Here is a 14,235-nt window from a genome sequence, read left to right as displayed (position 1 = left end):
TGTTATTGTGGTTCATTGATTCTGAATAGAATCAATGCTGTGCCTGGAAGTGCTGACTCCATGAGGGACATGAGTAAGTCAAATTTTCTTTGTCTTTCTTGTATACCTGTTGAGTTTTTCCAGCACTTTTTTTGTACTGCGTGTGATACTGGGATTATCCCACATGTTTTGAAGTTCAAATCTTGTCCATATTTGTATGAAACTGTTAAATTATTGTTCAAGATTCTTAATGCAAATTTTAACCTGTCCCACAGCAATGTGCTGTACTTTATTTTACCTATTCAATTTAACAACTCTAGTGTCACTAAAATTAGATAAATATTTTGGAATCTATTCTGAATTTCCCTTCACATTCACAAATACCAGTGTATTTGGATTAAAAAAAAACCACAGTCATTCCCACTGGGAAACTGTGGCAATAGTTTCACTGAAATTTGTCAAATCCATATATATTTCAAAGGGTTGCAAGTTGCTTTAAGAGCTGATCGCATGATTTGAAGGTGATGTCATTAAGGTGTTTCCAAGACTGCTGTTTTACTTGCAATTTGTGCCCTGTGAGGTACAAAGAACATCTTTTTCAATAAATGTTGTTAGCTTGAATCTTCTGCAAACCGCGTTCTTTTTGTTAAAACCCAGCATTAGAATGTAAGTCAGGATTTTGTTGCATCAAGAACATTGAGGAAAGGTCCTAAGGTAAAAATTATTGATCCTCAAACTTCAAATTTTAGAAGGCTGAGGAGAAGCAATAATGGGGTTAAAGATTGAAGTTCCAGCGCAGGAAGGCCATGAAACAGAAAGCTCTTGGTTGGTTTTAAAAGAGGAGATATTTCAATCAGAGAAGAGTGAGATTTCTAGGCATTATCTGGCATCTTTGGATAAAAAGGGATGCTTTGCTATGCAGCTGGGGTTGTTTGGGGAAAAAAAAATCAAGTTAATGGTCTCTGAAGGAAAGACAAAATACATGCAGCCTCAAGTGCCTGCAAAAGAAATCATAGGTCAATTAGGACTCATGGGCCCCCTTCAGTGAAGAAAGTGAGCATGGAGTTTCTATTCTGAGCATTTTCAATACTTTGTACAAAGAAATGAAATTGCAACTGAGTTTCTCATATATGCTTTTCAGTACAATAGAAAGTAAAACCTACAATTTGCTCAGGTGCTTGGTTCATCCAGCAAAGCCAAGAACCAAATGTTACAATGAGTTGACAAACATTCTTGAAGAGCATTACTGTCCAAAGTCACTGATCATCATGGAACAGTTCAGATTCCACCGAAGGAATCAAGTGGAAGGTGAAATCATTGCTCAGTTTGTGGCAACCTTAAAGTCTGGTGCAATATTGTGAGTTTGAGTTACTGGAACATGCTCTTTGCGGTGTTTGTGGTGTCCAAATGAGGCTATCCAAAGAAGATTGCTTACTGAACATGAATTAAGGACAACAGTAGAAATTGCAGTGTCGATGGAACTGACTGCTAAAAAGGCTTCACAATTTGGTGCAGAAATTAAGATCCACAAATTGGGAACTACTCATAAGAAGCCAAGATAGCAACAAGCATGTCACAGATGTGCCAAAATGGGCCATCAGCGAGTGAAAGTTAGTCAATGCAACAATTGTGACAAAATGCTTCATGTGGCTAAAGCTTGGTTGGGCTAGATCAGCTGATCCCAGAAAAGAATATTCAGATGAAGAATCTGGTTACCTTCAAGAGGAAGAGCATTCTGCAAAAAGAACTTGCAATATGAAAGAAAAGAACTACAACTGGGAATAAAATGTCCAGAAATATAATGAAAGATTCCCACAGAATGTCTTATCCATATAGGGTAGACTTCTCCGATTTTGAGTAATTCTGAAGTTAAGTGGATAACAATGGAGAATGATACTAGTACTGCTGTATCTTTAATATGAATAAAAGCAGAAGCATTTTCCTTTAAAACCTGCTGATGTGAATTTAAGGACATACAAGAAAAGATTGTGCTGTTGAAAGGTTACAGCATGGTCAACGTAGTGTTGAATGGACAAAACAGTGGAGCTGCCTAGTTTTAAGTGGTCTGTTGGTGTACATTGTTACCTGGATGGTATTTATTCTAGATATAGAGTCCAGTGAATAAGCGCATTTGATTGGAACGTCATACTGTGCATTGTCTGTGTATCAAGAAAGAAAAATGTGACTTTTCCCAGACATCACTCCAAAAGCCTACATAAAGCAGCTAAAAGGACGGATGCCATTTTAGAAATGCCACCAACTAGTTTTGCCAATCTTTAGTTTTCACTAGTAGATCACTTTCCTGTGACAGCTTCTCCAGTTCAGAGACATAGCAGAAATAATCATGTGATGTGAAAGGTGGTGGATGTGGAATTGAAAGGAACAATAGCTGGAATGCATCGCCTGCATCCTGATTTTAAACCATTTGTTTCAAGAAAGCTTAAATTGATTATCCAAGGTGAGTATCTATTGTGGGGAATCCAAATGATCATTTCTCCTAGCCTGCATGGAAGAGTTCTGAAACAACTACATTAGGTCATCCTGAAAGAAGATGAAGGAATTGGCACATAGTTACTTTTGGTGGCCACATTATTGATGCTCAGATTGAAAGAAATGTGGGACAGTGTCAATTCTGTGCACAAATAAATACATCACTGTCGTCCTGTCCACACCTTTGGGAGTGGCCTAAAATGCCAAGGCAATGAATGCATATCAGTTTTGCTGGTCCATTTGAGGGTTACATGTTCTTAATTCTAATTAAGGCACATTCAGTGGCCCAAAGTTATTTTCATGCGATCTACTACATCAGCACAAACCATTGAAACTTATGGTGAAATTTTTGCAAGATTTGGTAAACCGATCAGATTGTTGGCAATAATGGTTCTTAGTTTACTTCACAAGCTTGACAATTGTATTTAGCAAACAAAAATCCACACCTTATCATCCATCAATCAGTGGATTAGCTGAAATCGTACACTTCTTGAAATATTCTTTGAACGTTTCAAAAGAGCAAGGTTATGTCGTGTGAATAACTTTTTGCAACTGATAGAAGCACTACTTGTGACTTCAAATTCACCTGCATTACTACTGTTAAATTGAGAACTACATTTGATTTGTTATTACCTCCAGACATTTCATAGACAGTAGAGTGTCATCAATAATAAGTTGCTAGGTAAGTAGTGAGGGTATAACCATACTCGTTTCAACAAGGAGATCGAGTGTTAGCATGTAATTACGCTGCAAGTGAGAATTGGGTACCAGCCAAAATTTATTTTGCCAAAAAAGGTCCAATTTCTTACAGGGTTCGAGCTGAAGCTGAACTTGTTTGACAATGCCATGCTGACCAAATGTCATCTCGATGATTTCTCACAATCATTTCCAATTTTTGAAGTACCAATTTTTTTAATCCCTGGTGTTGTGAATACTACTAATGATGACTTAATTGAATCTAAGTTGCTTGATTGTATTTTGCAGAATCAGTTCCAAGAGAAGTGTCTACTGAAGTCAAATTCCAAATGCTACTTTTAGTGTCAAGGGCAGCCACGTTCCAGAACATTGTATACAACCAAAGAAAAATAGACATCCTCCTGATCAACTTTTACTATTTTGTACTATTGTCTAGAGTATTATTGATCCTATGTCATATTAAATTGTTGTCAAGATCACAGAAGTAAAAGGGGAAGGATAATATATATTAAAAGGGTTGCAGATTGTTTTAAGAACCAATCACATGATTTGATGGTGAAATCATTAGTGTGTTCTCAGAGGCTGCTATTTTACTTTCAGCTTGTCCTCTGCAGAACAGAGAATATCTCTTTCAATAAACCTTGTTAGTTTGAAACAGCATGTAAAAACCACATTTTTGTTTTGTTAAAACCTACAACCTCTAACATAGTTAGGACGTTACAGAATTGTATCAAATTGTAACACAAAAGGTGGCCTTTGACCTGTTGTGGCAGTGCCAATGCCATCTGTTGCAGCTATTATAATTGCAACTATTATTGTGAGCTGCTACAGATTTAAGTCTGCTGAAAAGTTTAACTCGTTTACTACTTTGTTCATCATTCTTCTCTATTCCCTTCCCTGCCATGCCTGCACTACTACTCTCTCTTCATGCAGTGTATGAAATTGGTATCATAGATTTAATCTTCCCTGCCACTACTGATTCCTAGAACAAAGAAAATTACAGCACAGGAACAGGCCCTTTGGCCCTCCAAGCCTACACCGACCATGCTGCTTGACTTAACTAAAACTCCCTACGCTTCCAGGGACCATATCCCTCTATTCCCATCTCGTTCATATACTTGTCAAGATGCCCCTGAAGTCAATACCGTATCCACTTTCACTATCTCCCCTGGCAACAAGTTCCAGGCACCCATTACTCTGTGTAAAAAAAAAACTGCCTTGTACATCTCGTTTTAAACATTGCCCCTCGCATCTTAAACCTATGCCCCCTGGTAATTGATTTTTCCGCGTTGGGAAAAAGCTTCTGACTATCCACTCTGTCCTTGTCTGTCATAATCTTGCATACTTCTAATAGGTCTCTCCTCAATCTCTGTCACTCCAGTGAGAACAAATCAAGTGTCTCCAACCTCTCCTCATAGCTAATGCTCTCCATACCAGGCAACATCCTGGTAAATCTTTTCTGTACCCTGTCCAAAGCCTTCACATCCTTCTGGCAGTGTGGTGACCAAAATTGAACATTATATTCTAAGTGAGGCCTAACTAAGGTTCTATAAATCTGCAACATGGCTTGCCAATTTTTAAATGCAATACCCTGGCGGATGAAGGCAAGCATGCTGTACGTCATCTTGACTATCTTCTCCACCTGCATTGCCACTTTCAGTGACCTGTGTACCTGTACACCCAGATCCCTTTGCCTATCAATAATCTTAAGGGTTCTGCCGTTTACTGTATATTTCCTATCTGTATTTGATCTTCCAAAATACATTACCTCCTATCTGCTAATGGTCAGCTTTCTCTGCATGCAGTGGGCAGAAATTCCTGACATCTGATGACTCTTGCCAGTTCAAGAGTTCCAGTAGCCAGGAGTAACATTTGGCCCCTTGGCCTTACAGCCAGTATTAGTAGAAGTTACAAGAACTGCAACTTAGATGCTTTTCAGTAAGAACCCAGGATTCTGTGGACCAGCATGATGTAAACAGATTCTGTGCTTAAAACATAGCCAAGATGTTTACAGTGGCCCTGCTCAAATTTATTTAAAATTGGTTGCAGTTGTTTATACTCTTCTGTGAATTCTCAACATGTAGTAGCACTTGTTATCATTAAATTGATTGTGTCTTTAAGTAAGCTAATGTACAGAAATATGTAGTAAATTTATTTTGTGCAAAAAAGATGATCTGTTAACTGATCAGTACCTTTGCTCCTCAGGTACCGAGACCATTATGAGTGGAATAAAGTAACCTCTTGTGTACACAATATCTTGAGTGGGCAGAGATGGATAGAACATTATGGAGAGATTCTCATAAAAAACAGAAATAGTAGCATATGCCAATGCAAGTTGACATTTGTAAAGGTAAGAAGGATCAATTTTTCTATTTCGAGTAGGGACAAACTAAAGTTTTCTGAAAGCAGTATTGCATTCCCATGAATCTTGCTTGCATCACTTAGAGCACAATTTGTTTAAATCAGATATGAGTAAACTGTGAATGTCAGCCAAGAGCGTTTACTGGGTGAAACCTAACCACATCTGATGACATTGGCCTCGTTTTGTACAAATCTGACTTTGTTAGAAAATGGTGCAGCTTTTCATGAGGGATAGAAGTGTGAAAAGAGGGAGTTTTTCCTTTTTAAATAACCTTTTAAGTAAATTAGAAATTGTGGAGAAGAAAAATCACTTGAACCTTCAAGAACTCTATTCTATGTGCAGAGAGGTCTTGGCCAAATGAAGGACTGAGCAGAATCACCAGTTTAAATCTTAATTTCTTGTCATTAGCAGTCTTGATTATTCCTTTACCACACAAAAAAATAATGGGGCATGATGGATCTACTCTTTGCTGCAGAAGGTTGTGGAGGTCAGGTCATCAAGTATCTCTAAGACAGAGAAAGGTTCCTGATTTAAGGAGATCAGGGATTACAGAAAACAGGCAGGAGAATGAGAAACAGGCGATGAGAAAAGTATCAGCCATGATTGAATGGTGGAGCAGTCTTGATGGGCCACGTGGCCTAATTCTGCCCCCTATGTCTTTTGGTCTAATCTTCCCTGTACAAAAGCATTGAATCTGAAATAATGTGATGCCTGTCCACGTGTGAGCCCACCTGAGGCTGTCAAGAAAATTCAGGGTGTTAATCAGCTGCTTCATACCAGATAATTACAGGAGAATGCCAGTTGATCCTAGATATCAAAGTATTAAACTTGTAAGACGATAAAGTGTGGATTATCCAGACAGTGGTGGAGAGTGTAACTTACGGCTATTAACCAGAAAGACATGAAATGTTTGAATCTCAAACTTATAAAATTTGTTGAAACAACCTTAAAAAGATTTTCACAACTATGTGATCTGTTTTGAATTAATTTGGTATGACCAGAGCAGTTTAGCAGGAAGGCTGAGGAATAGATCTCTGAAGTAGTTGTAATTATAGACTATAATTACATTTTGTAAGGGTTATCAGTCATAAGGCAGTGAATTGTAACTTTATTGCATTTGCTTAGACACATGTGGGATAAATCAAAGCTGATGCTGCATGGGCATTTTAAGCCTGAGATTAATTTAAGAGCCATTTAACTTAAAGTTACTTCCCAAACCAGTAAATTAATGTAAATTTTCTGATTTGTGAAGATTCATTGGCAACAGTTACTGCTATACTTAAAAGATTCTTGACAGATGTTCACTCTGTTAAAAGGCTTGCATGCAATTTCCTTTATTTTAGGCAAAATATTGGAATTCAAATGTTAATGAGGTGGAAGGGACGATAATGGACCAAAATGGAAAAGTAGTAAATCGTCTTTTTGGGAGATGGCACGAGGGTATATATTATGGACCACCCCCATCAGCAACCTGCATCTGGAGACCGAGTAAGTGACATATGTATGTGGGACAACTTTTAATACTGGGGACACCAAGTTTTATTATAAAACTGTTTTGTGTGTTTCTTTTACAAACCCATGTTTGACAAGCACAAAAATACATTAACACCTGGATTTTGAAGAAAGGTAACTTTATATCTTTAAGAGAAAGGACTTTTGCCTTTTTGAAGATTGTATGGTAGTCAATAATGTGGCATAGTATGATCTATTTGCATTTCCAGTTAAATTTAATTCTGCTGCTGGCAAAAATAATGGTCTTTATTAAAAGAAAAGGTGTTTCAGCATTATGGCTTGAAAATTTGTTAATATTGCCTACAAACATATGAAGTAGAAGCAGGAGTAGGCCACCTGGCCCTTCAAGCCTACTCTGCCATTCAGTAAGACCATGGCTGATCTGATTGTAATCTCAACTCCACATTTCTGCCTACCTTCCTATCTTATTGCTTATCAAGAAACTATCCACCCCTGCCTTGAAAAATATGCCAAGGTACTGCTTCCACTGATACTTAATCCCATGAGAGAGGACGCTTTCCTTCATCTCTGTCCTATATGGGCAACCTCTTATTTTTAAACTGTGATCCTTAGTTCTAGGTTCTCCCACAAGAGGAAACCTTTGCTTCATCCACTCTGTCAAGAATCCTCAGCATCTTATTTGTTTCGATCAAGTTGCCTCTTACAAGTCTAAACTCTAACAGATATGAGCATTGCCTGTCCAAACTTTCCTCATAAGACAACCCGCCCATTCCAGGCATTAGTAAACCTTCCCTAAATTGCTTCCAATGTATTTGCAACTTTCTTTAAATAGAGACCGAAACACTCCAGGTGTGGTCTCAGCAATGCCCTGCCCCGTATAACCCCTCTACTTTTGAATTCAACTCCCTCTTAGATAAATGATATATTAGCTTTTCTAATTACTTGCTGTATCTGCAACCTTTTTTGCCATTCATGCACTCGGACACCCAGATCCTTCCATATCTCAGAATTCTGCGATGACTCATTTTTTCATAATATGGTTTTTTTATTCTACCTGCCAAATTGGACAATTTTCCCACATTCTAACCCATTTGCTAGATCTCTGCCCACTCAACCTATCCAAATTCCTTTGTAGCTTTTTCCTTATGTCATCTTATCCTACCTATCTTGGTGTCATCAGCAAATTTAGCAACCATATTTTGGTACCTTCATGTATTTTATATAAGTTGTAAAAATATTGCTGATTGTTACAGATGTGTGGTAATTTCACCCTTTTCTCAAATCTCAGCTGACCAAAACAAGATAAATTTTACAGGCAAGGTTGAACCACTTGAGTGCACTCACTTCTAAGGTCAGATACAAACAGGATTTATTGTGAGTTTAAATCAATGGAAAGGATAAACATTTTTCACAACACCCAAGATGTAAATGCAACCAAATGCATGCGCGGGCACACTCGCACAAAGATGCACACGCGTGAGAATTTTCAAACATATAGCATGTTCACCTTAAAAGAGGAAACAAAAGGTAATTCTAATCCATGCACAAGATTGTAGTTGTAATGCTGCAGACGGAAAGAATTTTCTCCTGATGTATTGAAGGAAAATAAAGGTTGGAGATTTCTGGATATTAATTCACACTAGTTCACCCCAAATAATAGCAAGTTTATGGCTTTTCAGTGGAAGGTGGTGAGGATCCTATGGTGAAGAACTACAGGTTAAATGAATAAACCTAATTGTCTCCTAAAGGTGATTTTTGAGGCAGGCTGTTCCCTGTGTTGGACAAGATATGGCTTCCTTCTCGACTTGAATCACAGACTGTCTCTTCTCGGCTGTTAGCAGAATAAGATATTTGCTGTCTCAAGCCAGCTTTGATCATGTGGCCACAGAATCAGTACTTCGTTAATGACACAAATAATTCAATGTCATAACCATTGTCGCACAATAGGGAATAAAAAGCAGCTGTTCACATCTGCTTTTTTAGATTTTAAGTTTACAACACCAAGTCTTGGATTAGCATTGTGTTTGAGTTTTTGAAAATAACTATTGTCAGGCAACAAAGATAGTTTTAAATAATTTGTATTTGTGGGTACTAGGAAGAGAATATAGCTTTAAATATGGTTAATTTTGTGAGTCTGTATTTGAAAGGGTTAGTGACATCAGTTTGGCTTCAGTGCATGCATAGTTATAAAAATGTGAAACTTAAAAATAAACAGTGTTTAAAGGAAAATTCAACTGTTACTTAGGCTGGCCCCTGGTTGCTAAGACAAATAACTTTTGAGTTAGTTCTAGAGCCAGGAGAAACTGGACAGGACAAGGGAGCTGTAGGAAGCAGACTTTCTAAAAGAAAAGAAAGTACCAGAACAAAGAGTTGAAGACAGTTAAAATAACAAATAGATGAACAAGGTCCAATTCAGGAGAGTTCAAGTAAGGAACAGAGAAAGTATTCTGAATTAGAGACAGCTGCAAGAGCCAGATTTATAGTCAGCTAACTGAGAAGCCCAGACTTTGGATATAAATCAAAAGTTTGGTGACATCTTCATACACCCTTAAAGCAGTGATGCCCTGTTAGTAGGGATAGTCACTTGAGAGATTGTGGGGAAGCTTGAATGCGCATGGCAATCCAAGGTAGAGGAATACCAAAAGAAGAGGTTGAAATCCTGCATGTGGATCCTTAAAGACGTCCAAGAGGGAACTTTGTTTTGGAGAAGATTCCAAGCATGTTTTTGAGTATGGAAACATTCATGTGGAAGTCAGTGAGATCAGTTGGCTCACATTGTGACTTTTGAGGAGTCCACAAAAATTGTATTGGGTGGCAACTGTCACTTGGTTTCAGAGTGTGACATGTCTGGCCACGTTCTGCCTATTGGTTTATGTGGACTGTGTATCTACAGAGAACATGAGCTTCAGATTTGTTTTGTGACTTGTGCTATCATTATAAATCTGTAATGCTATAACTGAGGCGAAGGAGTAATGTATTATAGCTAATCTTGTTTAATACATGTTTTAACCTGTTGTTAAAAGTTAGTCATCAGTCCTGCGACTCTGCTCATTTATGTCATTGAATAAATAGTAAAAGGTACAATCAATAGAGCTGGGGTTCACTGACTGCCCAGTAGTAACATCAACTGGGATTGTAACACTAGACAATAGTACCTGTAAATTCCCCAAGTGATCTTGTTGCATCCTGACTCTTTTCATTGGAAAGCCCTCCACAAGTATGTTTACATTTTAATGACTTTACTGTAGCATATTCAGACATGAGGTAATCATTGTGCCAAGCTCTGTGCAATCATGAGGATATTGGGTATCATAGACTATAAGGTATGACTTTGTGAACATGGCTGCAAAACCTATTCAAATGAATGCACCTTAACATATGACTATGGACATTTAAACTGTAAACAGCATTCAATTTTTGTGGCCAATATTTGGTTAATGATTACTTCAAGCCCCCTGTGAAGTTTAAACATCTCATTATTTAAGGATTAACTTTCAAAAAAGTTGGGACCTGTAGAGTCTTGGTTTCCGAATGCCATATTGAACTAAGGAGAATATTTGAGATCAAGTTGGGCAAAAATGAGAGTGAAGAACTATTGTATTGTGGTGATCTGGATGCTAAAAGTGCGGGGCCCACAGTTATGTGACTAAAACTCATGTTCTGGATTTCTAGTATGAAACAACCTGAACAAATCAAAGCGAAAATCTAAAACACCAAGAGAGCTCAAAAACGTCTGAGATGGCTGAACCAACGGAGCTGAAAGTCCTTTTGATGCAGCCAAAATACTGAACTGGCTCCAGCTTCCATGTCCACAGCAGCTCCAGACTCTTCATCCGCAACCAGCGTCATGGGTTCATGTGAATCATTTGCTTCTAAAGATCATAATGCCAACAGAAGTCTCAACTCAACTAAGAAGACAGGTCTACATCGACAGAGAATGTTGGGTTATCAATTCCATTATAATAATTATGGTTTTATCTTAATCTGTATCTAATCTTTGCATGTGTGATAGTGATTGTGACAAGTGATTAAAGTTTATGTGCTCCTAAACTGCTTGTGCACCATTGGAATGACACTTGATCCTTCTGTTAGTCTGCAATATAAGAATGACCACAGTCGAGGTGGTGGCTGCCCATTTTAACACTGAGTGCCTTATTCAAGTCTTTCGTCGATCATCGACATTGTTGTCTACCTCTAGTGGAACTCCACAACAAAGGGAGTGCAAATTTAGGGAATTATATGTGCACCAGATGGTGCATCTTCTGAGGCATCCTCCTCAGAAGTAGTTGTGAAGCCCAGGCTGTGCATGGTCTTGCTGGTACCTGGAATAGAGAAGAGAGAGATTTGGTAGATGCATCTGGCAACTGCAAACTGGAGGCATCCTTACAGGCTTGCTGATGGAGTCCTGTGTCACTTTCAGTGCAGGACTGATCCCACTCTTCCTTGGCTATTTCTGAAGCCTCCCCCATGAAAGTTATTAGCATTCTAATATTGGGCATGGCCTTGACCCACCACCGATTGTGGTCATTCTTATACTGCAGACTAACAGAAGGATCAAGTGTCATTCCAATGGTGCACAAGCAGTTTAGGAGCATATAAACTTTAATCACTTGTCACAATCGTTATCACACATGCAAAGGTTAGATACAGATTAAGATAAAACCATAGTTATTATAATGGAATTGATAACCCAACATTCTCTGTCGATGTAGACTTGTCGTCTTAGTTGAGTTGAGACTTTTGTTGGCATTATGATCTTTAGAAACAAAGGATCTTGAACTGTGATCCTCGGGTATCACTGTTGACCTCGAGGCCTTGGTATGAAACTGGGCAGCCAGCAAGTACTGGTGACCTGATTAAGATCCTTCTGAGAATGCTTTCTGAGCAGCCTCTGCCTCTTGCTGTTCTTGGTGCTGGGCTACCCTATGCCAATTCCTTCTCGGTTGCATCATGGCTAGTAAAACAATAAGGTTGTCTTTAGCATTCTTCATTTACGTCTGAAGTACTCAGTGGACACACTAGTGACCCACGCAGTCATCACATTGTTTTAATTTTTCTTTCCTTCCCTGATCAATTCAGTCACTAGAAACACCTGTACCTAGCATCCATTAACCTCTGGCACTGCACCCTCCTTTGGATGCAATTGAGCATCTCTCGTAAATCCTTCAGACACATTTGGTCAAAGCCGTCTACGCCTTCATAGATGTAACACCCAACTCATTATCTGATATTGTCATTTATCAGATGCCTCAAACTTCCAACTCAGCACATTGAAGCTTCACTTCCCTCTCCCACTGTGGCCATACCTGCCTCAGTCAAGAGGAGTTTGGCCTTCACTCAATTTTCACTGATCTTCCTGACCTTGCTGGATTGATGTCGAAATGAGACCCATGAGTTATGGAGGAAGGCTACTGAGAAATGAGAATGAAATGGAGCATGGTTCTCCACCCTGTTGATTAATGATTATTAGGGTGCCCTTAACTGGGCACAGCAATAACTCTTGCTTGGGTTCCTGGTTCTCTCTGTGCACTGTGTTGCGACATTGCAAGTTAAACAATAGTGCACATTTCTTATCAAGAATCTTCCAGTACATTTAATTCTTTGTCTTCATCAAGCTCCTCCATCTTCCTTTAATACCACATCTCCCCACTGTTCACCTTGTATTTCTCCCCATTACGTGGACCATAAAAAACTTCATGGCTTCATCTTTGCTCTCCTCCCTAAAACTTTAACCATGCAAATGAAAGTGCTCAGTCTGGAACTGATCCTTCCCATTCTCTAGGCCACCAGAAGCCTGACTTTATGACAAGCTCCATGAAACGCTACAGAACCTCTGCAAGGCCTTCCTGCTCTCACTCTACTGGATCCACTCCTCCCTGTCACCATCATCAATGCTCTAACCACAACTGTCAGGATTCAAACTTCGACACCCATAACCCTACCCTTTGAGGCTTCCGAACCAAAAAGTATGAGCAAATCAACTAATCTGCCCTCCCCTGGGCAACCCAGACTCCTTTCCTTCCTCCTTGGTCATCCTGTACATAACTTGCACTGCCACCACCCAGTCTCGAGCAAGTTACAAATGCTCCCCAAAGACAACAACGCAGCAGCAACTCTCCACAAAACCTCACCCTTACATGCAGTTGAGAGATGTGAACATTCGAATTTCTCACTGGCAGGGACCTTAATTCTGGTGAGGAGCTCTTTTAATAAGTATGCATGACATGCTAATGCATGCAGAGGGCTTCAGGAAGCACGACCCTCCTTTAAAGTCAGGAGAACATATTGCAAAGGTTCATTCCACTGTTGGGAATCTGATTTTTGGCCTCATGCCGAATTAAGTTCACTGCCAGCCAAGCTTCCCCCTTCTGGTGGGGCTAGGCAATTCCACCAAAATTTCAGGTTAAGATCACCTTTCACACAAGCTGTTGTCAGATAAAAGGTCATCTCGACCTGAAATGGAGATTTTGTTTCTCCACACGTGCTGCCAGACCAGAATATTTCCACCAGTTTTTGGTTTTAATTTGTTTTTCAGCATCTGCAGTATTTTGCTTTCGTATCAGAATGACATGAATTGGCCAGAGACAGGAAAGATGGAATTTGCTGCAGTGAATTGTGTAGTGATAGATTTTGGTAGGAAGTAAGAGGAGAGGCAATATAAATAAAACAGTACGATCTTACAGGAACAGGAAGCTGCGGTGAATCTTTGAAAGTGCTAGCTGGACAAGTTGAGAAGGTTGTTTGTTCAAGATCTAACATAAGGGATCTTCTATCAGCTCTGGCAAAGTTGCATTCCTCAGTACTGCACTAAAATTTCAGTTGCGGTTGTATGCTTAAGTCTGTAAACTTATGACTTAAGAGCCAAATGTGCTTTCAACTGAATTCTTTCTTCTCTAGTATTACAAAAGCACCAGGAAATAAGGTAGTCATTGATCTGAACCTCTGGAGATTTGAAGAATTAAGGATCATATCTTTCTTTGCCAATTGTTTTAGCTGCTTATTTACCGTGTGAATAGTGTAGGGATGTTGAAATGCTGCACACCTGATATAACTTGGAAGGGTTCTAGAAATTCTAACTTGATGTTTAATAACTGGATAAGATGCTCTTTGAGAGTTGGTGCAAACTGAATTGGCTGAATGGCCTCCTGCACAATAGGGATTCTATGAATACTTCACAGTAGTTAATCTTACCACTATTATTGTAAAAGTTTGTATTTGACATTAAGTGAATGTTT

General features: G+C 39.0%; 1 protein-coding gene across 3 annotated transcripts in view; it reads left to right on the top strand.

The window, feature by feature from the left end:
• osbpl3b (oxysterol binding protein-like 3b) overlaps nt 1-14,235 on the top strand; it is a 189,864-nt gene that overhangs the window by 148,287 nt on the left and 27,342 nt on the right. For all 3 annotated transcript variants that reach the window (XM_080205471.1, XM_080205481.1, XM_080205461.1), the window contains 2 exons: nt 5,371-5,515; nt 6,871-7,015. In XM_080205471.1, coding sequence (XP_080061597.1) covers nt 5,371-5,515; nt 6,871-7,015 — 290 coding nt within the window. The remainder of the gene's footprint in view (nt 1-5,370; nt 5,516-6,870; nt 7,016-14,235) is intronic.

The sequence above is a fragment of the Carcharhinus amblyrhynchos genome, chromosome 2, assembly GCF_965287045.1.
Source record: "Carcharhinus amblyrhynchos chromosome 2, sCarAmb.v2.hapA, whole genome shotgun sequence".
Lineage (NCBI taxonomy): Eukaryota > Metazoa > Chordata > Chondrichthyes > Carcharhiniformes > Carcharhinidae > Carcharhinus > Carcharhinus amblyrhynchos.
Note: the sequence above shows the minus strand (reverse complement) of the source record. Positions and strands in the feature narration are given on the sequence as shown.